Below are 23,436 nucleotides of genomic sequence, written 5' to 3'. Positions count from 1 at the left end.
TCGGGATATGAGGAAATTCAGTCGGGTTGGGGCTGTAATTGACACAAGAAATTGTGCTTGAGACTCTCGGTTGACTAGTGGCCGGTTGTCGTTCCAAGGTTCGCTCTGCGCCGCCTAAACTGGAAGGGGGTGCTTCCCTTCACCTACACTCTAGCAATACAGCAATGCAGCTCGTCTCTCACCCAACAGGCCCGCACTCTTCGGGTGAATGCGTCATTACCTCCATGTTCCCCTACACGCCATTCACTTCTTGCACTCACTGGGGCTGACTTCGACTACATCTCCTTCACTTTGGGTTCAGTCCCGAAACTAAACCGTGTCATCTACTCGACCAGACTATGACCAACATACCGGCTTATAACGCAGAGCTCATGTATGGGTACGTCGGTGTCGTGATCAGCAAGCTAACTTCTGTAACATCACGTGCAAACTCAAAACCCAACTACACCTGGGTAGGGCTGCGTAAAGCGTGTCATACGATTCCAATATACGTAAAAGTGGTTAGAGTCCACAGCAGGTTTAGGGCTGAGTTGGTGTTGCGATATGTCGGCGAAATTCTTCAGCAGCCGATGGGGTGGAAAGATCCATATTGACGAGACGAGGCATTTCCAATCATCTCGATCAGGATGGGTTCGGCGTGGCTATTCGATCGGAGAAGGCGACGCTGGTGGAAGCGTGACTATCCGAAGCAAGGCCGGAGGAGTTGGCGATTGGATAGTCATGGGTTCGCGTCGTGGGAGTGGAGGGGAGTTCCTGAAAGCAGAGCGGGCCATGGCCCTGCCGCTGCAAGGGCATGAAGATCCTTTATCGTAAAACCGGTAGAGGCGGAAGATCTTGGGCGCTGACAACGTCGCCATAGCAGGGTAAACCAGGTTTTAGTGGGCTGAGGAGCGGAACCGAGGTGGCGGTGCAGTTCGGCTCATGTCATGCTTGGCGAATGACGAGTGACGACGCTGTGAACCAACTGGGCTGCTGGCCACGACTGGCAAGAGTCAAGAATCTTCTTAACCTCCGCACGTGAACCACCCTACCCATCACCTGTCGCTCCTGTGACTCTTCCCTACGCCTCGCGCACCTCACCTGGCCACCGACCCAACAACAACCATTCTTGAGCGCTTTCGAGCGCGCGCGCCCAGGCTTGGAATCCACTCAGCCACGCTTTGCTGCTTAGTATCACGACCAGATCAGCACTTTTCAGCCGCGAAATCAGCCCACCGACAACAGATAGCTTGATAACCTCAGGCATCAGCGCTTCCCCAGGCCTGACTCTATGCACACAAACGCGCCTCACCAGGCTGAACACCAACAACACCTCGGCACAGCCAGCGCATACCGTATACCGAAAATGGCGCTCAACGGAGTGCGCCGGAAAGACACGACCAAGGGGCCGCCGCTGCGCGTTCTGTCGTTAGGTATGTTGGTGATATGATGTAAGGCCTCAGTATGGCAGGTGCTAACCCATGTGGCAGACGGCGGCGGTGTGCGGGGGTACTCCATGCTCATCATCCTCCAGGAATTGATGCACCGAACTTTTGTCGAAACCGAAGGCAGAGCCCCAAAACGGCACGAAGTACCCAAGCCATGCGAACACTTCGACCTCATTGTCGGCACCGGCACGGGAGGCTTGATCGCTATCATGCTGGGGCGGCTGAGAATGGACGTTGAGACCTGCAAGGACGTCTACGTGCGCATGACGAGGAGAGTCTTCGAGACCGACAAGACATTCGCCGGCATACCGTATCGGTCGACATTGTTCAAGGCGTCGAAGCTGGAGGAGGCCATCATGCAATGCGTGCGCGAACACACAATCTACGACGACGAGGGCAACGACAATCACAACGGGCAGGATGCACCGCCCATGACCCCCGGGAGCGCAATATCGGGCCGCATGCAAAGAAGCGCTAGTAACGCCAGCAACTACAGCCAGATTGGCATGACTCCCGTGAACATGCGCATAGCCGCCATGAAGTGGGGGAACCCTCACGCCCAGCTATACGACAACAGAGAAGAGCGCACTAAGACGTGAGTAGGACGCATGTCGTTGATATGCCAATGCGCTGACTGTCTGCAGTGCCATCACAGCTGTCTACAAAGGCACCAAGAAGTCTGGCAATGGCCAGGTTCTCCTCCGCTCCTACGATTCCCGTAAGGAACCTCCAATCGAACCAAACGCCACGATATGGCAAGCCGGCCGAGCAACTTGCGCGACCGCCCTAGCATTCAAGCCAATCCAGATCGGCCAATCCGTCTTCCTCGATGAAGGGTCCGGCAAATACAACCCAGCCCCTATGGCCCTCGACGAAGCCGTTTGCAACGAATGGCCTGGGCGCGAAGTTGGCGTTTTCATAAGCATAGGCACCGGAAAGCGGCCAGAAGGCACAAACGCACAACAGCATCTGTGGTGGGAAGGCTTCGTTTCCGGCGGCATGGGCGACTTTGCAGAGGCGAGACGGAAATTGATCCAGAAGATTGAAGATTGCGAACGGACACACAAGGAGATGAAGGATCACCTTGCGAAAAGACAAGTCAACCCCGAGAACTACTACCGTTTGAACGTCAACGTCGGCGTGGGAGAATTTGGAATGAATGAGTGGAATGCGCTCGCCGAAATCAGCACGAATACACGCATGTACTTGGCAGACAAGGGAGTACAAGGCATGACGCTTGACTCGGCTGCAAAGATCGCAAGGATACACTTCGCAAAGGTGCGATGGGAGCGCGCAGCCAAGGGCGAGTCTCCATTCTCGCCAGGCGCTCAAGCACCGAACAAGCCTCTTCCGACAGTCCCGGACCCAGCACCCATGGCAGTCGAACTACCAGCCGAGGAGCTCGCGCCAGAATACTACACAAACATACATCCCGCCTTCCGCCCTCCGCCAGAACCGCGCCGGCCATCAGACAACGACAAGTTCCTGGTTGTGTCATCAGACGAATATCCGCAATCAGCGGCGAGTACAGATGGATTCAGCGACTTCCACCCCCGGCATTCAGGTGAACTAGTGTCGCCAGGACGTCGTTCGGATGAGCAATTTTCAGCAGGACGTCCAGTATCCTGGATGAGCTCTGCGCCTAGCTGGGATGATCGTATGTCCAACGCTCCACCTAGACCACCTAAGACACCTTTGCAGGATGGACTTCACCCACCGCCTCTATCTGGTGCACGCACATCACCCCCCTCTGGCTCTCACTTCGCAAGACCCCCTCCAGGTGCGCCGCTACCCTACCCGGATACTGACGGCCCGCCCCCAATTGTCAACAAGGCGACGAAACCGGATTATACACGGTAAACGAGTGCGAGGTCGATCTTCTTTTTGCATATATGCTTGAATGGTGTGTGGAGTCTTGCATGGCCTATCTCTACGAAGGAGCGCCCATATCACGATGTTTCACGGCTGATAGTTTGTTGAGAGAATAGTTTAGATACCCATCGAAGTTTTCTTTGTTTCGCTCAATATCATGAACTTTTTGAATAGCTGGTCGTCTTTCCATGTCGCTTCTCATGTCTCGCAATGCTCAAAAGATTTGGAGCTGCCCATATGTGCTGACCAGAATACATGCATGACCGAATCGCTTCGCTGCATCAACGTCGCCAAGATGTCAATAACTGAAGCTCGCAAGGATCAACCGACCGTCCACTCAGATGTCTTCCTCAAGATCTTCCTCCTTAGGCTCAGGCTTGACGGGAGTGACTTCATCCTCCTCCCCACCGACGACATCCTCAGAAACCTTCTTCTTGCGACCACGCTTGGCAGGAGTGACTTCACCCTCTCCGTCAGCAGCAGCCTCGCCCTTTGCCTTGCGTTTGCGCGGAGTCGAGGTCTTCTTGGGGGTATCCTCCTCGATGGGGTTACCCGACATGAGAGCCTCCAACTCGTTCTTGAGGGTATCCTTAAGGCGACCCATCATGCGTTGACAGGCGATGACGGAACGGCCGGCGGGGCGGGGCGTGTTCTGTTTGTTGTGTTAGTTTGAAGAGGTGAGAAGGGGAGATCCTAGTTGGGGGCTACTAACATTGTAGTCAAAGGTGACGTTGGATTTCTCGATGAGTGCGAAGAGGTAGACGAGCTGTGATTCTTTGTCAGCATGTATGGTGTGGAGGGTGGGAAGCGACATACACGCTCCTTGTCTGTCCAGGCAGTGAGGGCCTTGCCGCTGTTGGCGCCTGACATGATGGAAAAGCTGGCGGACGGTGCTGGATTGTACTTAAATTTGTTGATGGTGTTGTGCTGTGCGGTGGACAGAAGATGGTATGAAGTGCGAGGCAGTAGAAAGGAAGGAAATGGAAGGTGGGAGACTGGTTCATGTGTGAAATTAGCGCTGTTGTGACGGTGAGGATGAGCTTGGCATTGGTGGCTACCAGGTGAAGGTGAGTTCTGGCACACGTGGGTCATTTGGGGTTGGGAGATTGCAACGCTTTGGTAAGTGAGGGATTTAATATGGTAGAACGTATCAAGCAAGTACGTGGTTTCGATACTGGTTTGATCTGTTCAAAATGCCTATGATGCATATGCCCTACGAAAGCTGACTATGCAGCTAAACAAGACCAGCGGAGCATTCAAAGTATGCCGTGAACCTATTCCGAACGCCAGACGCTGAGATGCGTTACAGAACGCTCAAGTCAATCGCCTCTTCTCCATGCCTGCAATGCCACAGTGATCGGGATGGATGTTCAGATATCCTCAGCCTCTTTCAGGATGTCGTCGTCATCATCGTCCTTGACCTCCTCCTTGACAGCCTCATCCTCCAGGTCCTCCTCAACCTCAGGAGTAGGCTCCTTCTTCTTCTTCGGACGGCCGCGACCTTTCTTGGGAGTGACTTCGGCGTCACCACCGTCCTCGTCAGTCTTAGCTTTGCGCTTGCGGGGTGTTACGGCCTTCTTGGGTGTGACCTCAGACACAGGCACTCCCGCCTCCATAGCCTCCCACTCCGGCTTGAGAACGTTCTTGAGTGCGTTGATCTTCTGCTTGAAACCGCTGGCGTTGCGACCGGCCGGGTAACAGCCCTCCTATGTCACGTTAGCGGGGAGTGCTTTGTGCATTACAGAAGTCGGAATGGGACTTACGTTGTAGTTGAAGACAGAGCCGTTCTTGTTGACGAGGTAGAGCAGACTGGAGAGCTAGTCAAAAGTAAGCATCGCGCGATTGACAGAATGCAGCTGCCATTAGGTACTCACCAAGTCACGGTCGCTCCATCCGGTACCGGTGGCCTTCTTGGTATCCGACATGATGTGTTTGTCGTTTGTGTTGTTTTTGTTCACTGGATAGTTCGTAGTGCGGAAGAGTGTGGAAGAAAAGATGAACTGAGGGAGGTGGAAGTTGGAGGAGAGGCGGCTCAGACTGATGTTTATATTGAAGGTGAGAGGACCGCCAAGCGTCCAGATTGACCAGAGCTTGAGCTCACCGTGAGTTCGTAAAGAAAAAACGCGGCACGTGGTGCATGGTGCGATGTGCATCATACGTGGTGAAGGTGAGTCAGTTGCTCACGGCAACGCGATAGCCGCCTTATGGATCGTGTATGCTGTGCCGATTCGACTCGATGGTTACCAAACAAAGAAAACCTCTAAAGTATACATTCTTCAAGCTATCACGATGTATTATATAGGTATGCGACATACTGCACTGATTACCTACCCTACTTTGAAGGGCACCCAGCGTTGAGAGGCGATAGCAAGAACCAGTCTCGATGAAAACCATCAAATGTCGCAAAGGCATCTACTTGTTCTGCGATATCTTCTGCGATGGCCAGGTGTAGATTGAAAGACGAGGTTGGAGTGAAACTGACATAGTGACCGACGAAGATGCAGCCCAGGATAGCAGAATGTACAATACCTACCTGGACAGTGTATGAGAAGGCATACCTAAGTGAGCTTCCCACCGTCGCAAAGAAATGTTTGCACGTGCCAAATCGTCTGTAAAAGTCGTCTCCATCCACGAATGCCTTCTTAAATGGTGTTTGGTACGGAACTTCCTGTCTCGACATCGATTTTTGCGTCCAAGCACTCACACTATACAAAACGTCAAGGCTGCGAGATCAGATCGCATCATATCCAATAACATTGGAGTCACCTGTAAAAAGACGAGGTATCGCCCTGGTCGAAAGCAAAAAAGCACCCCATACCCAAAACAGGCAGTCAAACACGGCCACACACTAGCAGCTGCCAGCCACCTCAACCACCAAGTCGTCCCGATTCGACCCGCTCCGACCATCTCGCATCGGCATGCGAACCATTGTATCAGTGCGTACCGGTGGATGTGGGTCCGGGGTAGAAGCGGGCCTTCCCGTGCGTCGATGAGCCACCGCATGCGGCACCGAGGCTGGCATCGGGTCTGTGCCTACTATAGTTCGAGGGGTTTTGATAAGGGTTCGCGTGGTCTACGGGATTGGTCGGGTTGATAAGAGGAGGTGTTCGAGGCGTGCGGATCGTCTTATCGTCTTACTGTATCTTTGTGAGATCAGACGGCTGATGAGGGGTCGGACAGTGAGGGGGTCCGCGTCGGGGGGCTGTTGGGCGGTTTGGGTGTTCTCAACAGATACTCTCCTTGAGTTTTGCTAGCTATCCGGGGTAAGGATAGAGACATTGATCATGGCCGCTTGGGGTCACAGAAACGAAGTTAGGGAGATAGCAAATATTGTCCATAACATAATGTATTGTCATTCCAGTGCGCTCAGCTGCACCAGGTCGGAGGTATCTAGGTGTACTACAAGTTATCGTGAGATGCGATTAAATGTAGTAGGGTATCGAAATCCGTCCAGCCATCCCACAGAAAAGGAAATTTTGTGACCCATTGCCCAGTCTAAATGATATCAAGACCGAAAGAAGAAAAAGAGTAAACCTAAGTGGCTGACCCTGACGCCAAAGAACATGTCGACGAATTGGAAAGCTACAAGTGAGCAACACCGTTGGTGACCTCAGAGACACCGACGGTGGTGCCGTTCAACTTTTCGCTTGCGTAAAGTTGTTGAGAGACCTTCTTGTCGAAGTACTTGGGCTCGGTGTATGGGTCGTACATGTTCTTCTTGATGTAGGCGTCGAGTTGCTCGTCGGTAAGACCACGGAGTTCGGTAGCGCGGTCAACACCGTTCTTCTGAGCTGCACGGATGACACCGCGGGTTACGATGACGGAGACTTCGCGGATGCGGCGGATGTCGGGGTACAACCAGCCATCGGCGCGCTCTTGCTTGTTCAATGAAGTCGACAGTGATTCCGCAGAGGCGTAGATCATGTCTTGGGTGACGGAGACAGCCTTGGAGATAATGGCACCAAGTCCGATACCAGGGAAGACATACATGTTGTTTCCTTGGCCGGGGGTGAGCATCTTGCCGTCAAACTCCATTGAGGGGAAAGGAGAACCGGAAGCGAACAGGCAGCGTCCCTCAGTGGCGACGACAGCCTCCTCGAATGTGCACTCGGATTTGCTTGAAGGGTTGGAAAGAGGGAAGATGATGGGGTGGTTGTTGAGCTTGGCCATCTTCTCAAGGATGTCCTTGTTGAAGGCACCGCCGATAGTCGACAGACCCATCAGGATAGTGGGTTGTACATAGTCGATAAGGCGGCTGAGCGACTGGTATTGACGGCCGTTGTTGTCGTCACGAGCGAAGAAGACCTTGTGCTCGGCCAGCTTGTCACCACGGTCCAGGGTAACGAGACCGTTTGAGTCGACGAACCAGAACTTGCGCTTGGCCTCGTCCTCTGTCAGGCCCTCCTTAATGAAGTACTCAACGATCTGCTTGGCAACACCAACACCAGCACTGCCAGCGCCAAGGAAGATAGCCTTGTGGTCCTTGGCGGGAACACCGGAAGCCTTGACGGCGTTGATGAATCCACCGACAATGACGGCGCCAGTTCCCTGGACGTCATCGTTGAACATGGCGTATTGGTCTTGGTAGCGTTCTAGGGCGGGGAAGGGGTTCTTGAAGTCCTCGAATTGGATGACGATGCTGTCACACGATTAGTTTCCTGAATAGGATACGGATGCAAAGTACGTACCTGGGCCACTTGTCGGTAAGGGCAGCCATGAGCTCGTCGAGGAACTCCTTCTCTTGCTCGGGAGTAACCTTGGGCATGCGAGATCCCATGTAGAGAGGGTCGTCACGGAGAGCCTTGTTGCTGGTTCCGAGATCGAGAGTCAGGGGCAGGGTGCTGTCTGGCTTGATACCAGCGCAGGCGGTGTATAGAGCGAGCTTTCCGACGGGAATACCCATGCCGTTTACACCAAGGTCACCAAGACCCAAGATACGGGATCCGTCTGTGAGGACAGTGATGTCGACCTGGTGAGGCCAGTTGTCGAGGATCTTGCGAAGGTTGCCGCGGTCGCTCCATGAGAGGTACATGCCCTCGGGTTGTGTCCAGATTTCGTGCCATCGTACGCAGGCCTCGCCGACGGTGGGGGTGTAGATAAGGGGAGTCAATTCCTGGGTATGTTAGTTTGTTGTCCTGAAAATACTACTGAATTCTCATATACCTTGATGTTCTCGCCTAGGAGACGGTAGAAAAGATGTGGGTTGGTGGCCTTGAGGTGGACGAGGTACTGGAACTTCTCAATGGGCGCCGTCTTCATGGCAAGGAGCCTGAGGCCTTGGTTGAGTTAGCAGTGATATGTGGATAGTCGGTGTTTGACATACATCGCTCGCTCTGGATGTCGTAACTCTCGACGGCGGGGGGAGTGAGGCCGTATGTGCCCAGGGTCCTGCGGACGTCGGGCGTGTAGGACAGGTCGTAGTCACCGGAAGTGGTGCTCAGTTGGCGGGCCATGTTGGGGCGTGTGGCGGAGGGCATGGTGTCGTTTGCTATAGTGGCCATACAACGAACGAAGGAGGGTTTTTGGATTGAAGAACGGAGGCCTTGGGCGGGAGCCGTAACTTTTATAAGCGGTCTGAATCGCTGCATTGAAATGAGCTGAAACGACGCGTCGGCAATTGAAAAGGAATTAGGAAGACAGCCCGCCTGGGGCGCGGAGGATGGGGGGCTACATAACAAGCAGCCTATCGGAGGGGTCTAGGTTCCGCAACAGTCAGTCTGTGAGGAGATCCGTTCTCGCCGTCAAAGTGTGCCTGTAAAGGAAGCATGGACCAGCCCGTTGGTGACTTTTACGCGAGTCCCTTCCCCAAGTTTACTATCTTGCCGCGTGCACAACTGCAGCTTCACCACTACACTCAAAACAAATTATATCGCGTTCCAATACACTCTACCACTACTTCTGTCTGTCTGCGGTTTGTCTTCCAGAATTTTGCTCGAATCCTGAGGGATGCCGATGCTCGTCGTGTCACAGCCACAGCCACCGGGTAGCAGGGGTCATGACTGGACGTGCATACGAGTCGGGAGCAATCGGAACGCCCATATTTGCCTTGACGGAATGCCGTAGGATTCTTCCATGGGCTTCAGTCTTCGTCCGCTCACCTTCTGTGCTATCTTGCTTTTGCCGGTACTCTGTCCTAGCTGGAAAGTAGCCCGAACGGCTCTCACCCGCGCCCTCGTCTTTGATATACCGCTGTTTTCTTTTGGTCAACGACAGCATGCCCGTAGCCCAATATCGCGCTCGTTGCGAGGTCAGGCATCGAGGCATTTTATTTCCGCAGTCAATGCGCAGCGCCGCGTTGCAACAGCGTGCTTATTATTAATCGCGTTGATCTGACGGGAAATGTCTCATGGCCATTCGCCACATGGTACCTTGAAGTGCTGTCGCGTTACTCAGGTCAAGCGGCCCCGATGGACATTAGCCACTAATAGCCAGAAGCCATCACCGTCTACTCCTTCGCGGGTCCGCACCGGCTCCATGAAGGCACACCGCGACCCGACGAATTGCTAAGCACTACGAGCGGTGTGTCTTTGTACCGCAGACGGAGCCGCTGGGGGCAACTTTTTTACGCACACGGTACACCCCTGACTGTTCGCTAACGGACCGTTGGTGCCATGCCAGGGGAAGCGCATGCAGCATCCGATTGCTTTCGGCCCATGTCTGCGACAAGAAGAATGGGCGCCTCGACGAGTAGTCGACTGTCTATTTCCGTGATATCCGGATCGCATCTCAGTATCGGAAGTCCGATTCAATGCACGTTTGATCTCCTTTGCGATATGGACGAGGTCTCAGACCCTATACTTGCAGATGCGACAGTGGATCACCCGCGCGGTTGTGTGGGGAAAGCTTGATGGCTTGGGTAAGGTAGCCGCCCTAGGGCTCTGCGCCCAGTTCCTGCTCCTCCGAGAATTGGGGCACGCGACTCCACAGTCCACAGCACCACGGGAGGTTACGGACAACTTTATTGCAATTACCCGCATCCGACATTCACATTCACATCCGCGGAGGCTGGCTGACGCAAGCATCAATTATCGACAAAGTGGCTAATTATCAATGGATTGCCTCCCTTGCAGCAAACCTGCGACTGTCATGCAGCTGTCAAAGTCTCACCGTCTCTTGACACCTGGAAAGCCATGGCGTGCGAGTCAGCATCGTACATACTAGATCTGATCCAGCACGCGCATGAAGCCCTATGGTCGGAGCAGGCTAGCATGGGTAGCAAACTACTAGTCTCTGACAGTCTCCGATCTCCTAATATTTCTTCCAGAAATCAGCCTTCGTCGCATCTTGGAAATTAGACAGCTCCCTGACACCTACCTAGGCTTCTCGCGCTCCCCAAATTCGATGGATAGCCAAGAAATTTGCATACAATGATATGCATCCACTCACTTCATCTACCAAACTATTACAATACTACTGACTTCTTACACAGACTGTTTGTGATGGTCGTGTTCGCGAATCGCACGCGATGTAGTTGACAAACTTAGAAGGCTCTCGTGTTCTTGGCAACACAAAGCCCGCTGTAAAACGACAACACGATCAGTCTACATAAGGCATACGTCTAATGAAAACCTGATTCCAGAATCTGGGAGCCTGATTGAAGAACAATGAGGTCCATCTATCAGCTGGCCTTATAGCTGCTTGCTATGACGCGGCGACGCACGGAGACACTTCCGCGGGGCTGTGATGGACCTGTGGTAGCTGTGAGCCTGTTCACGATAGCCGTAGTATTCGAGCTGCTATCAAAGCGGCTAGGTCTTTCAGCCGGAGTACGCTCCATCATCGTGAACCGGCTTCCGAAGACTGCTTTTCTGTACCTTTTTTCAACTACATTTCAGAGCTAGAGAGTGGCTTACCTCGGCATCGGGTTGCTTTTGACCCCCATTGTACGAACGCAAGAACACATTCAAGACAATCGCCGTGTTGGTAATCTACACGCTTGGGTGAAGTTTGCTCATATCGCAGAATATGGAACTCATCAAAGCCACGTGCTCAAGAGTGGTGCGCGAACCATGGGTGCCATAGGTTGGGGAATGACACCCGCCCATGTAGCCTTGGCGCATATGTGGAGCCGCGGGATCGACGAACGGCATGACGTCGAGGCGCTAGCTTCCCTCGTCATCCTGATCAACGCGTCGTTTGGGAGCCTGGAACCTTGGTACAGCTTCAATGTAAACTCTACCAGAGCTCTCCCCACTTTCTATCAACCACAATTGCACTCCACTCCACGTGAAAGTGACACAAACTATCGCAATGTCACTCTCATCATGCTTCGGCTCGCGCAAACGCGACGACGACCAGCGTCCTTTGTTGCCTCAGGTATGTCAGCTCAACTGTCTGCAGTACGACGCGTACTAACACCGAACGACAGTATCGCGATGATACAACGCTCCAGCGTGAGGTGCACCAGAAGCTTCACTCGTACCAGATGCTGCGGGCGCTTTCCATGGGGTTCATGCCGTCGAATGAACAAGTCATCATCAACCTTCGCAGCTTGCTCTCTGCAGACGTCCTCAACCCAGAGAATCCAGACTTGAGCGACTCAGGACGCCTGCTTGTCAAGTTTACGAAACAATGGCTTCATCAGTTCATCGACACGATGAACCACAAGAACAGCGAAGACCAGATTCAAGACTTCCTCTGGTACCTTTCCAAGTCCAGGATCTCTGTTGATGTGGAGGATATCGCGAGGCGGACGACAAGGTCAAAGGCGAAGGCGGATGCTACTGCAGGTGCGTATACACAGATGCGTCTATATCGCTTCCACTAACACGGGAATAGCATACCAGAGCCTCCAAACCGTTGGATCTCTCCTCCTTACCAACTCAGACTTCCGCATCTTCCTTTCTGATCTCCAAACCGTCGGACGCGAAGTCTTCAGAGATACCGCATTCACACTGTCGAACGTGTCCAAGAAGGCTGCGAAGAAGATTGAGCCCTCACAGGCAGAGTACAAGGCGCTTAAGGAGCCAGGCGCTGACGAGGGCCCTCCACCTTCGGCCGAGGATCTGGGTAACGATGTCGCCGAAGTAGCCCAGGTAGTTGGAAATGGTGTGGCCAAGGTTGCTAAGAGGGCAGACGTGAGTCTGGGACAAAAGCTACAAGGTGACGAGGGCGAATCTCTCATGTACCGCCTGAAGAAGACGGTTACAAACCTGAGGCAGAAGAGGGACTACAACGACTCCGTCTCGGTGCTGGCACAGCTCCTGAAGCGCTACGCTTTGGTGTACTCTCGCACGGTCGAAGATGCCATGGGCACGCTCGAGACCGACATCGACACGAACCCAGCGATGGACAAGGCCGTCAGGAACTTCTGGACATTCATCAGCTCGTTCGGAGATAAGCAGGAATGGAAGAAGCTCGAGGACGCCTTCCACCAGGTCTTGGATCACTCCCGCAAGGATCCAGAATTCGAGGATCTGCTGACTGACGTTGGCAACTCCCTTCAGAAGCTGCTCACCGACCCCGACTTCTTCGATCACGTCGACGAGAAGTTCCAGGAACTCCGAAAGAAGGCCCAGGGTGTTGGAAGCGAGTCTTCGCTCCGTCGGGACGTCGATGTGTTCTTTGAGCAAGCCCAGCGAACGTTCATGGCCGTGACGCAGGATGAAGACATTGCGAAGCTGATCAAGACGAGCACGAGGATCTGGAATATCTTGTCGCCCATGCACAACTACACCAACAGCGAATTGGTTCAGGACGCCATCAACGTCTTCGTTCCTCTCGGAATCCAGGCTATCCAGTACATTCCTATCCCCCGTCTGGAGGTCTCCACGCCCGAGATCGACATGCTCCTCGAGAACCTGATTATCGAACCCGGAAAGACCGTCAACCACACCTCCTTCCTGCCTTTCCGCTTCAAGGTAGAAACATACAACGACTTCGAACTCCGCAAGGCCCGCTTCCGTGTGGCGTCAAAGGCTACTTCCAAGTTCACAATCAAGATTGACGGTCTCTCGTTCCGTGCAGATGAAGTCGGCTTCCTTCTTCGCGCACACTCTGGTCTCCTCCGTCTTGCCGATGAAGGTATCGCATCTTTCCAGCTCGACGAGCGCGGTATCGATATCCATCTCGACGTCGAGGTCGGCAAGGAGAAGCTAGAACAGATTCTCACCCTCAAAGCCGTGCGCGTCCACATCCACAAGCTCACCTACAAGCTTCGCAAATCCAAGTTCAGCATCCTCGGCTGGCTGTTCAAACCGCTCCTCCGCCCCATCGTCCGCAAGGTCATGGAGAGGCAGATGGCCAAGGGTATCGCCGACGGTATCCATGCTGCCAACCGCGAGCTCATCTTCGCCCGCGAGAGGCTCCGAGCTACGAGGATCTCGGACCCAGACGACCTCAAGACCTTCGTCAAAGCTGTCATCACTCGTCTCACACCCGCCGACGATCCAGACGTCTACACGAGGGTTGGTGTCGAGGCACCTGGCAAGGGTGTATTCGCTGGCAAGTACGCACCTGGTAGCGTGGTCAAGCTGTGGGAAGAGGAGGGTCGTCGTGCAGCGGAGCGCATCGATGATTGGGATGAGGGTGGCTGGAGGAACGACGTTTTCGACCTACACGCCATGACAATGTCTTAGGCGGGGTTTTTTCTCTCTTTGCTCTCTCACGATCGGCTCAATTTGCAAAGTGTACTCTCCTTTTCGGCATGGGTTTCATGGGTTTATGATCATCTCAAGGCCAAAATGTTTTCTTAGCGGTAAGGGCATGGTTTGCTTTTATGCGTGTATACGATATCCTAATGTAGTACATGGTTCGTTTGATAGTCTTGTTAAAAAGGTGTCAAATCCTAATAGTGACTACAGGTCCTCTTCTAGGCAGACATCTAATTCATGAACGCCCGCTCAAACAGCGTCATCATACAGTACACCAAACTCTGACCGCGAGTTCGATTTTTTCCAAATGCTAGAGTGATGTTTCTTTCCAAGATGAGAAAAGCCTCTAGCCTTCCTACGTATCCCTCACAAATCAGGAATCCCAGCCACTTTCATCTCGATACACCTAGAACGGAGGCAGGTAGAAGGGGTATCCGCCGTTCTTGATGCGGAAGACACTGAGCAGGAAGCTGTACATTCCGAACAAGACACCGGTCCATAGGAAAACAGCGAACGACTGTGCGCGCGGGTCTTTGATTCTGGGAACCTTGATGGCGAGAGAAATAGCAGCAAAGGCGAGGATTCCGTAGATGGCAGCAACAATCTGCGACTCGAGACCGTACTGGCTGCTGAAGCCTCCGGCGAAGTAGTTCATGCCACCCTTGCCATCACCGACGACATACGGTGTCTTCCTAATGTGGTTGAACATGTGGCCACTGGTGAAGAGAAGCACGGCGATGAGGCTGACGGCGGCCCAGAGGTTACGGTTCTGCAGGATGGGAATGATGTATGGCCAGGCGACTGAGATGGCCGTGATACCTCCGAGGACGATAACGGTAGCGGAGATGTAGAAGACCCAGTCGATGGGGCGGGAGACGGAGGGCTTGGGCACGTCAGCGGGGAGCTGGCGCGCGATCCAGGCATGGATCTGTTCGGCTTTCTGGGGACCGGCGGTGAAGTCGAAGCGGACGGGTGCGGAGTCGACCTTTGCGTTTGCGCCGACGGTTGGGTGGAAGTAGAGGAGGACAGGTGCTGTTTGAAGCATCATCTATCGATTGTTAGCCCTGGAGAGCTCACAGTAGAGAAACAGGGTGGTCTCACCGACTGGAAAGTGTTCTTTCCATCAACAAAGTCCAATGTGCCGAATACCAGTCTCGTCTTCCCATCTTTGTCACCCTTCATCCAGCTCTTGCCCAGCAAATCCCACTCTGGCTGAAAGTCCCTGCAGAGCATGCATCCGAACCTCGGCTCCAGCGCCGTCAAAAGCACAGCAACGCCATAATCTCTCGGAGACTTGGTCAATTGCGCATAACCGGCGTCGTCGAGCTTGAGCGGATGGCCCACGGAAAGCGACTTGGCGCGGGCGTCAGTAAAGCGATCGCCGGTCGATTTCTTGGCTGCCAGAGCTGTAAAAGGCAGCAGCGAGGCAGTGAGGAGCTGTAACCACCGCATTGTGTCGTTTGGCGGGTGGAGAGTTGGTGTGCGGAGCTTTGGTGGGTTGGACTGGTGCTTGGGAACGTGGCCTCGAGCTCGGAGATGCGGCGTGCGTAATGCCAAGGCCGACACCTAGGCAGGGGTGCGCGACATGGGCGTTGGAGGTCAGCACTTTGGATTGTAAACCTCACAAGGACTGCTGGACTACTCAAGAGGCGATTCGTTCCTCTGTAGTGTTCGCGTATTTTTGCTATCTTCTTCAGCGTCATTCGTTCACTCTGTTGTGTTGCTAGCTCCATGACGGCCATCTGCGCTCTGTTTGTTTACCCAGTCGCGTCTACCTAAAGCCCCACCACATTCCGTCCTACATCTACACCTAGCGACACACTCGCGCATCATTGAGCAGATATTATACCATGGTCGCCGCTGTCGAGGCAGATATGGACATCAACTACGAGATGAAGGATGTGAGTGAAAGACCGCTGGACCCTGTTCGGCTGCCATGTCTTAGACCTTCCACTGACCCTTCCAGCTCCAACACTCGCTGCGGAACGCGACGCTGGAACTCAGCCTCGAGCGGAGTAAGCATTCGGTCGAAGCGGTAGTCAAAGACGAGGAGATCCGGAAGTTGCGAGTCGCCCAGTGCCTCCTGCAAGACGAGAACAGCGACCTACACGAACAACTCGAGGATGAGCAGGCGCGATCCGACGAGCTCGAGGCATCACTCGAAGAGGCCCTTGCGCAGTTGGACGAGCAACGAGCAGAGGCAGAGGCAGCACAAAACACCATCCGCACCCAGGCGCGGGAAGTCGCGAATCTCAAGGTAAGCACGTCCGGCCTATCGATCATTGCGCTATTTGCTTACTTCTCGCAGGCCGAACTCAAGGCTATGGAAAACGTCACATCCGACTCCAACAAGATACTATCTGACAAACTCGCCCTCTCCCGTGAAATCTCATCACTACGCCCCGAAGTCGAACACCTGCGCGCCCAGGTCGAAGCAAACACCGGCCTGCTCTCCGAGAAGCTCGCATTGCAACGCCAGATGACTACGCTACAAGTCGAACTCGAGAACGAGAAGCGGACCTCCGCCCGTACCATCGCGAAACAGGGGAAGAAGATGGAGCAGGATGAGGACCTCCGCAACGAGTTGGAGGAGGTGCGCAATGAGCTCGCAACGGAGAAGAAGGACCGGATGAAGGCCGAGGCTGGGCTTACAAAGGCTGAAAAGGCCATGGAGAAGGTGCAGGCCGATCTGGAGTCGCAACAACAGGCAACCGAAAGTCTGCAGGCCAAGGTCGAGAGCCTGTCCAAGAAGGAGGCGAACAAGGCCAGCAAACGCAATGAGGCCCAAGATGCCGCGATTGAGCAACTCCGCGAGGAACTACAACAAGAAAAGGCTGCACGCCTACAAGCCGAGAAAGCCCGCAAAGACACCGCCGCCCGTGATGCTGAGATCGAAGAGCTACGACAGGAACTCGAACAAGAGAAGCGCGAGCGTCAGAAGGCGGAGAAGGCGTCGAGGAAGGGTTCGCAACAACCCGACGAGCAAGCCGAAGCTGCAAGGAGAGAGCTGGAAGAAGAGAAGCGCGAGCGCAAGAAGCAAGAGAAGGAATACAAGCAGACCTTGGCCGAACTCCAGGGCAAGAATGCGGTTCTCGACGACAAGCTGAGCGCCTTCCGCGAGAAGCTGCGAACGACCAAGGAGAAGTTGAAGGAGAAGGAAGCCGAGCTTCAAAGGGTAGACCGGGCGCAGACCGCACCACCTGTCAAGAGCATCGCAGCTGCGTCCAGCAAGCCCGCAAAGACTGCTCGGAAGCGTATGGCCGCTACCGCTGAGCCAGAGACTATGCTGGGTACACCAGGAGACGGCTTCCCTGCGAAGAAGGCAAAGCGCGGCACTTCGGTCTCTGCCATGGGTGATACATCCACTTTCTCCTTAACGCCATTCCTGAACAAAGCTAGCAATATAGCACTTGATAGTCCCATCGTTGAAGAAGAGGAGGAAGAAGCCGAGCAAGTCGAAGAAGAAGCTGCTGAAGAGCAAGGTACTCCGACAGCGCCTCCCAAGAAAACAGTCAAGAAGACTGCCCAACCCAAGGTCAAGGCCCTTGCCCCATCAGCATCGAGCAAGGCAAACGCAAAGCCACGCAAGAAGAACGCCGCCCCAGTCCTCGAAATGGTCTCAGAGGAAGCATCTGAGCTCTCGCACAACGCATCCGAAAACGCACCCGTATCCATCCCGACTAAAGATGACGATGGCCCATCCAAGAAGTCCAGCAAAGTCAAGCCCCGCAAGTCACTCATGTCCTTTGCCACATTCACCGAGGAGCCCGCGGCAGAGAAAAAGAAGAAGCGCAAGCTTGGTGCTGGTGCCGGCAAGACGCTCTTCGATTCTGAAGATGCCGAAGACGCTGCGCCCCTGAAGCCTGTCGGTCTCAGCAAAGGCCTATTTGCGGCGAGGGCCCTGAGTAAGAATGTGTTGGGTAAGCAGGGACAGGGACGCCCCATTTCGGGCGGATTCAACATGATGAGTGAGGAGGCATTTACCTTCTCGCCGCTCAAGAAGGATCGGAGAGGGGCGAGTATTCTGAAGTAGAAGAGGGGGCTTGGGGTGAGGAGGTCCTGTACAATATTCGTTCGGTGCATATTTGGCGTTTGGTCTCACATCACGTATTGGCATTCATTAGACTTCAGGTTACATGCAATACATACATTACAGTTGCATCCTACAATTCAGGAGCAGTTCAAGATTTGATATTTCATAGGTCTGTTTGAAGAATACATGGACAACTTTGCGGGATCTCCGACAGGCAGAAATCCTGTGAAGACCTCCTCGCTATTGTATCGCAGCATTCTCCGGAACTTGAGAATATGTTGTATGCAACACACTAGAATCCAGGATATCGTGTTCTCGAACTAATGTTGGTCTGCAAGTAGGCCAAATAAATGGACCTGGGCGCTTAAGTACCTGGAAAGCCATGTGCGGCGCGGAAACAGGACCATAGCGCTGGGGCGTAGTATGCGAACAGTATATATAGGCCGTACTAACTGTGCCTCTTCAAGGCGAGCATACAACACGACCCCAAAACAGACCAACAACAAGGTCTTCCCCTGAGTAAGCTGTTTCGCTATGGGTCCAATGGAGTTGGAGTAAGATTTCAAAGAAGGCATTGTCTTTGTAGTCGAGCGCCTGATTGGGCTGTGCATTATTCCCATACCACTCACCTCGAGATGAGGGATGAGGGAATTGATGCTCACCGGCGACCTGCAACGGAAGTGCGCAAGGCAATACGGAAAATGCGCAGACTCTTTGTGGGGGAATTACAACTCGCTCACGGCGCGGCGAAATCGCTCGTGAGCGATATCTGACCGGTGCGGACCGGAGTACGAACACATGAATGCGAAGACATGCACTTCGTACACGGTGTAGATAGTACCGCCGTGGCGCACCCCTTGTCCAGATGGCTGCAAGACGACTTAGACGCTGAAGCCATCCAGAAGGCAGAAGAGACAGCTCACAACTGTGCCGCAGAGAAGAATAGCCAGCACCAACACAAGTGCGATGCCTCACGATGTTTTCCCGCGCCAGCGCGCTTACAAGTCGGAAATAACCCGTCTACTTTCAAGCCAACTCACCAGCCCCCTCGGGCGTTGTTAGTCCCCTTTCAGATATGGCCTAACATCCGCAGCCGAGCCTTCGCCACGAAGCCCACCTACAGGGCTGAATCCGATGGCCGGGGCACTTGTTGCCCGATCCACGAGGCGCGTGATAATGCCGAGATGGCTGAATTGGTGTGCTTATCGAATGGCCAGATCGCTGACGTCGGACATGTTTGAGCACGCCCTCTGTATGGCCCGTTTGCATATATCGAGTGTGCCTTGAGCGTATTTGCACGTCACGAGTAGACCCGAAGGGTGTGCTCTGGGCTTGGTTCCCGACTTAGCCGAGTGCGGGAGGCCTTGGAGGTGCGTGGATGTTGTGTGACGCGAAGTCGATGGGTTTGTGTTAAACTGCAGAGGTGCGCGCTGGTATGTGTGTAGGAATACAAGGTCAATGTGTTTGTCGCGTCATCTCAAGGATCGTAGTGAGCCTTGCAGCAGGTAGTAATGGATGCGCATTCCACGCTGTCATCAAGAGTCCTTTTGGTCGCATGCGATGGTAAGACAGGTGCGCACAGCCCCAAGAAGTGGCCACATACTAGCGTGACAAGGGCATGGGCACGAGCAGGGATCGAGCTAAGCTAGCTTCCCCGCTCAGAATGCATGGTGCTGTGAATGCAACTGCCTGGGTGCATATAAGCCAACGACACCCTGTTGTTGTCGAATAATGTCCCTCACATATCCTTCTACCATCGCCGAGTCTACGCATTCTTCTTCCAGACCCATTCTACACGATAACGATACCATTAACAATCAACGTACTACCGCGACCATGAGCGACATCAACGGAAAGGCACCTGTCAATGGTGGCACCCAGTCACCTCGCACTGCTGAGCCGGTTATCAAGGTTCAACCACCGCGTCGAGAGGATCTTCAGCCTAGCTATGCGAGGGTTATCCAGCCTGACGATGCTGATGCTGACACCAACGGCTGGTATGGTGGCATGGTAGGTTTACATTGAACCCATATCCCATGCGCCACTCTAACACCCATCTAGATCAACACCCTAGGAGGCTGCATCGGTACCCTCGGAGCCATCCCCTGCTGCATCGTCTGCCCCAACCCCTACAAGCCCGTCAACCAAGGAAACGTGGGTCTCGTCACAAAGTTCGGACGATTCGCCCGCGCCGTCGACCCCGGTCTCGTCTACGTAAACCCACTGTCAGAGCAACTCGTCCAAGTCGACATCAAGATCCAGATCGTCGAAGTCCCCAAGCAAGTCTGCATGACCAAGGACAACGTCTCCCTCCAGTTGACATCCGTCATCTACTACCGCATCACCTCGCCCCACAAGGCCGCTTTCTCCATCTCCAACATCCGCCAGGCGCTTGTCGAGCGTACGCAGACGACGCTTCGCCATGTTGTTGGTGCGCGTGTGCTGCAGGATGTGATTGAGCGTCGTGAGGAGATTGCTCAGTCTATTCGCGAGATTATCGAAGAGACGGCTCTTGGTTGGGGTGTCGAGGTCGAGTCTATGCTCGTCAAGGATATCATCTTCAGCCAGGATCTTCAGGACTCGCTCTCTATGGCTGCGCAGAGCAAGCGTACCGGAGAAGCCAAGGTTATCGCTGCGAGGGCTGAAGTTGAGGCTGCCAAGCTTATGCGTCAAGCCGCCGACATTCTCAGCAGCGCTCCAGCTATGCAGATCAGATACTTGGAAGCCATGCAGGCTATGGCCAAGTCGGCAAACAGCAAAGTGATCTTCTTGCCGGCAAGCGCTTTCCCTATGCGTACTGTATCTGAGACAATTGCTAACTTCTTCCAGGCTCAGAACCAGACTGTCCAGAGCGCGCTCGCTCAAGCCGACTCCGTCGGTGAAGGACCCAGCTCCCACGGCGCCAGCCCAATGGGTGTGCAGAGCTCGGCAGCTCAGGAATACGGCGGCAACAGCCACGGCTTCCAGAGCGCTATCAACTCGCATGTCATTGAGAACATGTAAAGAACTGGCTTAACAACTAAGCTCTCATTCTTCTCTGTATTCATGTTGCTTTTTGGGTATTGGTTTGGTAAGCGATGGCTACGGATGGATGGATACGACGAGGCAGATTGATAAGAGTTTGATGATGGACTTGGGCATTTTGGTTTCCGCGTTTCTTGATACCCTATTCCGGCAGCAGTATTATCGGTTCACTCGCTATTTGTTCTGATAGACCCTTTTACGATAATGATAATGCCTGATCATACTCAACGAACTTAGTCTCATTAGCGGTGAATAAAAATTTTGCTCGATACTGATCTGCTGAGATAGAGAATGCCGCATACGAGGAGGACTGGGAGGTCGAGTAAAAGATATGGCGTGCCTGGGAGATATACATATCATCTGGCGAGGATAACTGTAGAGTATACAGACTAATGTATTCGTTACACTGGATTATCCCTCCATATATCGGTCCCCTAAAAACTCATTGTCGTCATCGACCCCCGTGATGCCTTCCTCGACAGTCACCGCCAAATGACTGAAGCATGGCTCGCGTTGCGTGACCTCATCGGCGCCAACACAAAAACATGTTAGCGCCAGCTACCACGCATATATAATCTCTGCTTTCTGACCTTCTCTCCTCTTCTCAACACCCTCAAATGCATGAATGACTCTCCAAAAAGAGTTGTTCGTTCGTAAATGACCTTTGGAAAGTGAAGTGGTTGGCGATGACATGAACGTTTTGCGCCAAAAACAAGTTGGCTTGTGGCCATGTGGCAGATACGATGCAACTCTGGGTGACTCGAAAACAACACTCGAAAGCCATGTCGAGTCCAAAAGTGAAGTTTCATATGTTCATTCGTCTACCTCACTGTACTGTACTCCTCCTCGACTCTTTCCAAATCATCCATTTACCAGGTTATGTCACCTTGTATACTCCAAAACGTCCAAGCTTACATGCCATGGTCGCTCACTCAAACGCACAATGCTTGGCTCCAACAGATGCTTTGACACAAAGGAAATTTGGAATTTAAAAATGGAATAGTAATAGGAGAAGCTCCAGCTCCCGCAAAATGATCAACAAGAATGGAGGGAATAATAACAGGGTGTCTGACCAGAAACACGTGCTTATGAAGGAAGAACACTCTTGTCGGTCGTTCCATTCCCGTTCCCTAGTATCGGTCGGGATTCCTTCTGCTGTGGCTCGCCATATGCCCACTTCGTCGCTGCGTTGACGATGTTTGCGCATACTGGGTCGACGTGCTTAACCCATAATGCCGCGGTTCGGTATAGGATGTAGTAAAAGACCGCAATGGCGATAAGAATGTGCGTCGTCGATCCACGCTGGAGGTCCTGTTGTTCGCCCTTCTCGTTCCTCGGCGGGTTCATCGCGGAAGGTAGGTAGATCATCCAGGTAAGCACAGACTTGATGAAAGTGTTGTGCAGCAGGTATACAGGGAAACTGACGCGACCGAGGAAGTTGAAGACAGGCGACGTAAGGAGTTTGCGTGCGTTCCTCGAAAAGAAGATGCCCAGCAGGACAAACGCGGCTCCCAGGTGGTCCCAGTATCTTCGGATATCCGTCTTATCGGCGGTCAAGCTGTGCATGATGGTGGCCATTGTGTGCGACCAGCGTGTGTTCTGGGCCGAGTCCTGGGGAAATCCAGCCATGAACATGCCGCAGATTATCATGATGGCGGGGATGGGGGCGGGTAGAACGGAAGTGGCGGCATCCTTGTAGTGGTTGTGCAACTCGGCTACAAACATGCCCGTGACGATGTTGAGACCCTTGATGGAGCCAACTGTGAGGTCTGCTCTAGTTAGCGATTGCCCAGTCCGTTTGCTGGCCGGAACTATACACACCTTTGCCGACTTGCCAGAAATACATGTACATGATGCCGTAGATGATGAACCGCGCTTTCGGTCGCACCAAAACCGTAGCAAGCATGGTGGTATAGACCATAAATGCGCCTTCCAAGAACATATGCAATGTCCACTGTGTGCCATCGTACTCGTCCCAGCCGGTTGTCCATGTCTCTGTTTGCGCCCTGAACAGCGACTTGAAAGCCATCCACAGCGTAGGCTCCTGTCGGTGCCAACCCTGCCGTATCCACTGCGCATCGACGTGCTTCGTCATGTGGTATGCGTTCGTATTCGCCATGAACCAGGTAACGATGGTCGCCGCCATGGTGGGGAGAATCAGCCGTCCTGAGCGCGCGAGCGCACTTCGTGCAATGCCGTGGAAGGCAGCATCGTGGTTTCCCTGACGCGACTTGCTAATCGGCCCAATCGAATTGACGTATCCAGTTACGAGGAAGAAGAGGGCTACGGCGCTACGACCTCCGACGGCGAGGCGGAAGAAGGGGAGTTGGAAGAGGTGCGGCGCGGATTTTGCGTCTGCGGCGGGCTGGTGTAGCCATGGTACAAACGCAGTACATAGGTGACCGCATACGACCATAAAGGATGCTATGCCTCGGAGGCCCTATAGCACACTGTTAGCCCCAGTTACACGACTGTGCTTGTGACGGCG

The 23,436-nt window shown here is 53.6% G+C and overlaps 9 protein-coding genes across 9 annotated transcripts; 4 read left to right on the top strand and 5 right to left on the bottom strand.

Annotated features, from left to right (window-relative positions):
* Positions 1 to 1,345: 1,345 nt before the first annotated feature.
* On the top strand, positions 1,346 to 3,287 carry J4E84_007840 (uncharacterized protein; the record flags this gene model as incomplete). The annotated part of the gene is made up of 3 exons (XM_049390418.1): positions 1,346 to 1,412; positions 1,470 to 2,022; positions 2,072 to 3,287. The coding sequence occupies 3 exons, from the start codon at positions 1,346 to 1,348 to the stop codon at positions 3,285 to 3,287; spliced, it is 1,836 nt and encodes a 611-aa protein (XP_049241878.1).
* Positions 3,288 to 3,636: 349 nt separating this feature from the next.
* Positions 3,637 to 4,169, bottom strand: J4E84_007839 (uncharacterized protein; the record flags this gene model as incomplete). Its single annotated transcript, XM_049390417.1, has 3 exons — positions 3,637 to 3,951; positions 4,012 to 4,065; positions 4,116 to 4,169. The coding sequence occupies 3 exons, from the start codon at positions 4,167 to 4,169 to the stop codon at positions 3,637 to 3,639; spliced, it is 423 nt and encodes a 140-aa protein (XP_049241877.1).
* A 500-nt stretch (positions 4,170 to 4,669) lies between these two features.
* Positions 4,670 to 5,224, bottom strand: J4E84_007838 (uncharacterized protein; the record flags this gene model as incomplete). Its single annotated transcript, XM_049390416.1, has 3 exons — positions 4,670 to 5,005; positions 5,063 to 5,116; positions 5,174 to 5,224. 3 exons carry the CDS (start codon positions 5,222 to 5,224, stop codon positions 4,670 to 4,672), a joined length of 441 nt encoding a protein of 146 aa, XP_049241876.1.
* Positions 5,225 to 6,881: 1,657 nt separating this feature from the next.
* On the bottom strand, positions 6,882 to 8,776 carry J4E84_007837 (uncharacterized protein; the record flags this gene model as incomplete). The annotated part of the gene is made up of 4 exons (XM_049390415.1): positions 6,882 to 7,938; positions 7,988 to 8,412; positions 8,463 to 8,575; positions 8,623 to 8,776. 4 exons carry the CDS (start codon positions 8,774 to 8,776, stop codon positions 6,882 to 6,884), a joined length of 1,749 nt encoding a protein of 582 aa, XP_049241875.1.
* A 2,773-nt stretch (positions 8,777 to 11,549) lies between these two features.
* Positions 11,550 to 13,876, top strand: J4E84_007836 (uncharacterized protein; the record flags this gene model as incomplete). The annotated part of the gene is made up of 3 exons (XM_049390414.1): positions 11,550 to 11,615; positions 11,668 to 12,028; positions 12,078 to 13,876. The coding sequence occupies 3 exons, from the start codon at positions 11,550 to 11,552 to the stop codon at positions 13,874 to 13,876; spliced, it is 2,226 nt and encodes a 741-aa protein (XP_049241874.1).
* A 421-nt stretch (positions 13,877 to 14,297) lies between these two features.
* J4E84_007835 (uncharacterized protein) lies at positions 14,298 to 15,343 on the bottom strand (the record flags this gene model as incomplete). Its single annotated transcript, XM_049390413.1, has 2 exons — positions 14,298 to 14,939; positions 14,993 to 15,343. 2 exons carry the CDS (start codon positions 15,341 to 15,343, stop codon positions 14,298 to 14,300), a joined length of 993 nt encoding a protein of 330 aa, XP_049241873.1.
* A 398-nt stretch (positions 15,344 to 15,741) lies between these two features.
* J4E84_007834 (uncharacterized protein) lies at positions 15,742 to 17,924 on the top strand (the record flags this gene model as incomplete). Its single annotated transcript, XM_049390412.1, has 2 exons — positions 15,742 to 15,792; positions 15,858 to 17,924. 2 exons carry the CDS (start codon positions 15,742 to 15,744, stop codon positions 17,922 to 17,924), a joined length of 2,118 nt encoding a protein of 705 aa, XP_049241872.1.
* Positions 17,925 to 19,760: 1,836 nt separating this feature from the next.
* Positions 19,761 to 20,927, top strand: J4E84_007833 (uncharacterized protein; the record flags this gene model as incomplete). The annotated part of the gene is made up of 3 exons (XM_049390411.1): positions 19,761 to 19,934; positions 19,986 to 20,699; positions 20,754 to 20,927. The coding sequence occupies 3 exons, from the start codon at positions 19,761 to 19,763 to the stop codon at positions 20,925 to 20,927; spliced, it is 1,062 nt and encodes a 353-aa protein (XP_049241871.1).
* Positions 20,928 to 22,034: 1,107 nt separating this feature from the next.
* Positions 22,035 to 23,364, bottom strand: J4E84_007832 (uncharacterized protein; the record flags this gene model as incomplete). Its single annotated transcript, XM_049390410.1, has 2 exons — positions 22,035 to 22,717; positions 22,770 to 23,364. 2 exons carry the CDS (start codon positions 23,362 to 23,364, stop codon positions 22,035 to 22,037), a joined length of 1,278 nt encoding a protein of 425 aa, XP_049241870.1.
* Positions 23,365 to 23,436: the final 72 nt, after the last annotated feature.

Source organism: Alternaria hordeiaustralica (genome assembly GCF_023758085.1).
Source record: "Alternaria hordeiaustralica strain BMP 2776 chromosome Unknown scaffold_18, whole genome shotgun sequence".
NCBI lineage: Eukaryota > Fungi > Ascomycota > Dothideomycetes > Pleosporales > Pleosporaceae > Alternaria > Alternaria hordeiaustralica.
This window is presented reverse-complemented; position numbering and strand designations above follow the sequence as displayed.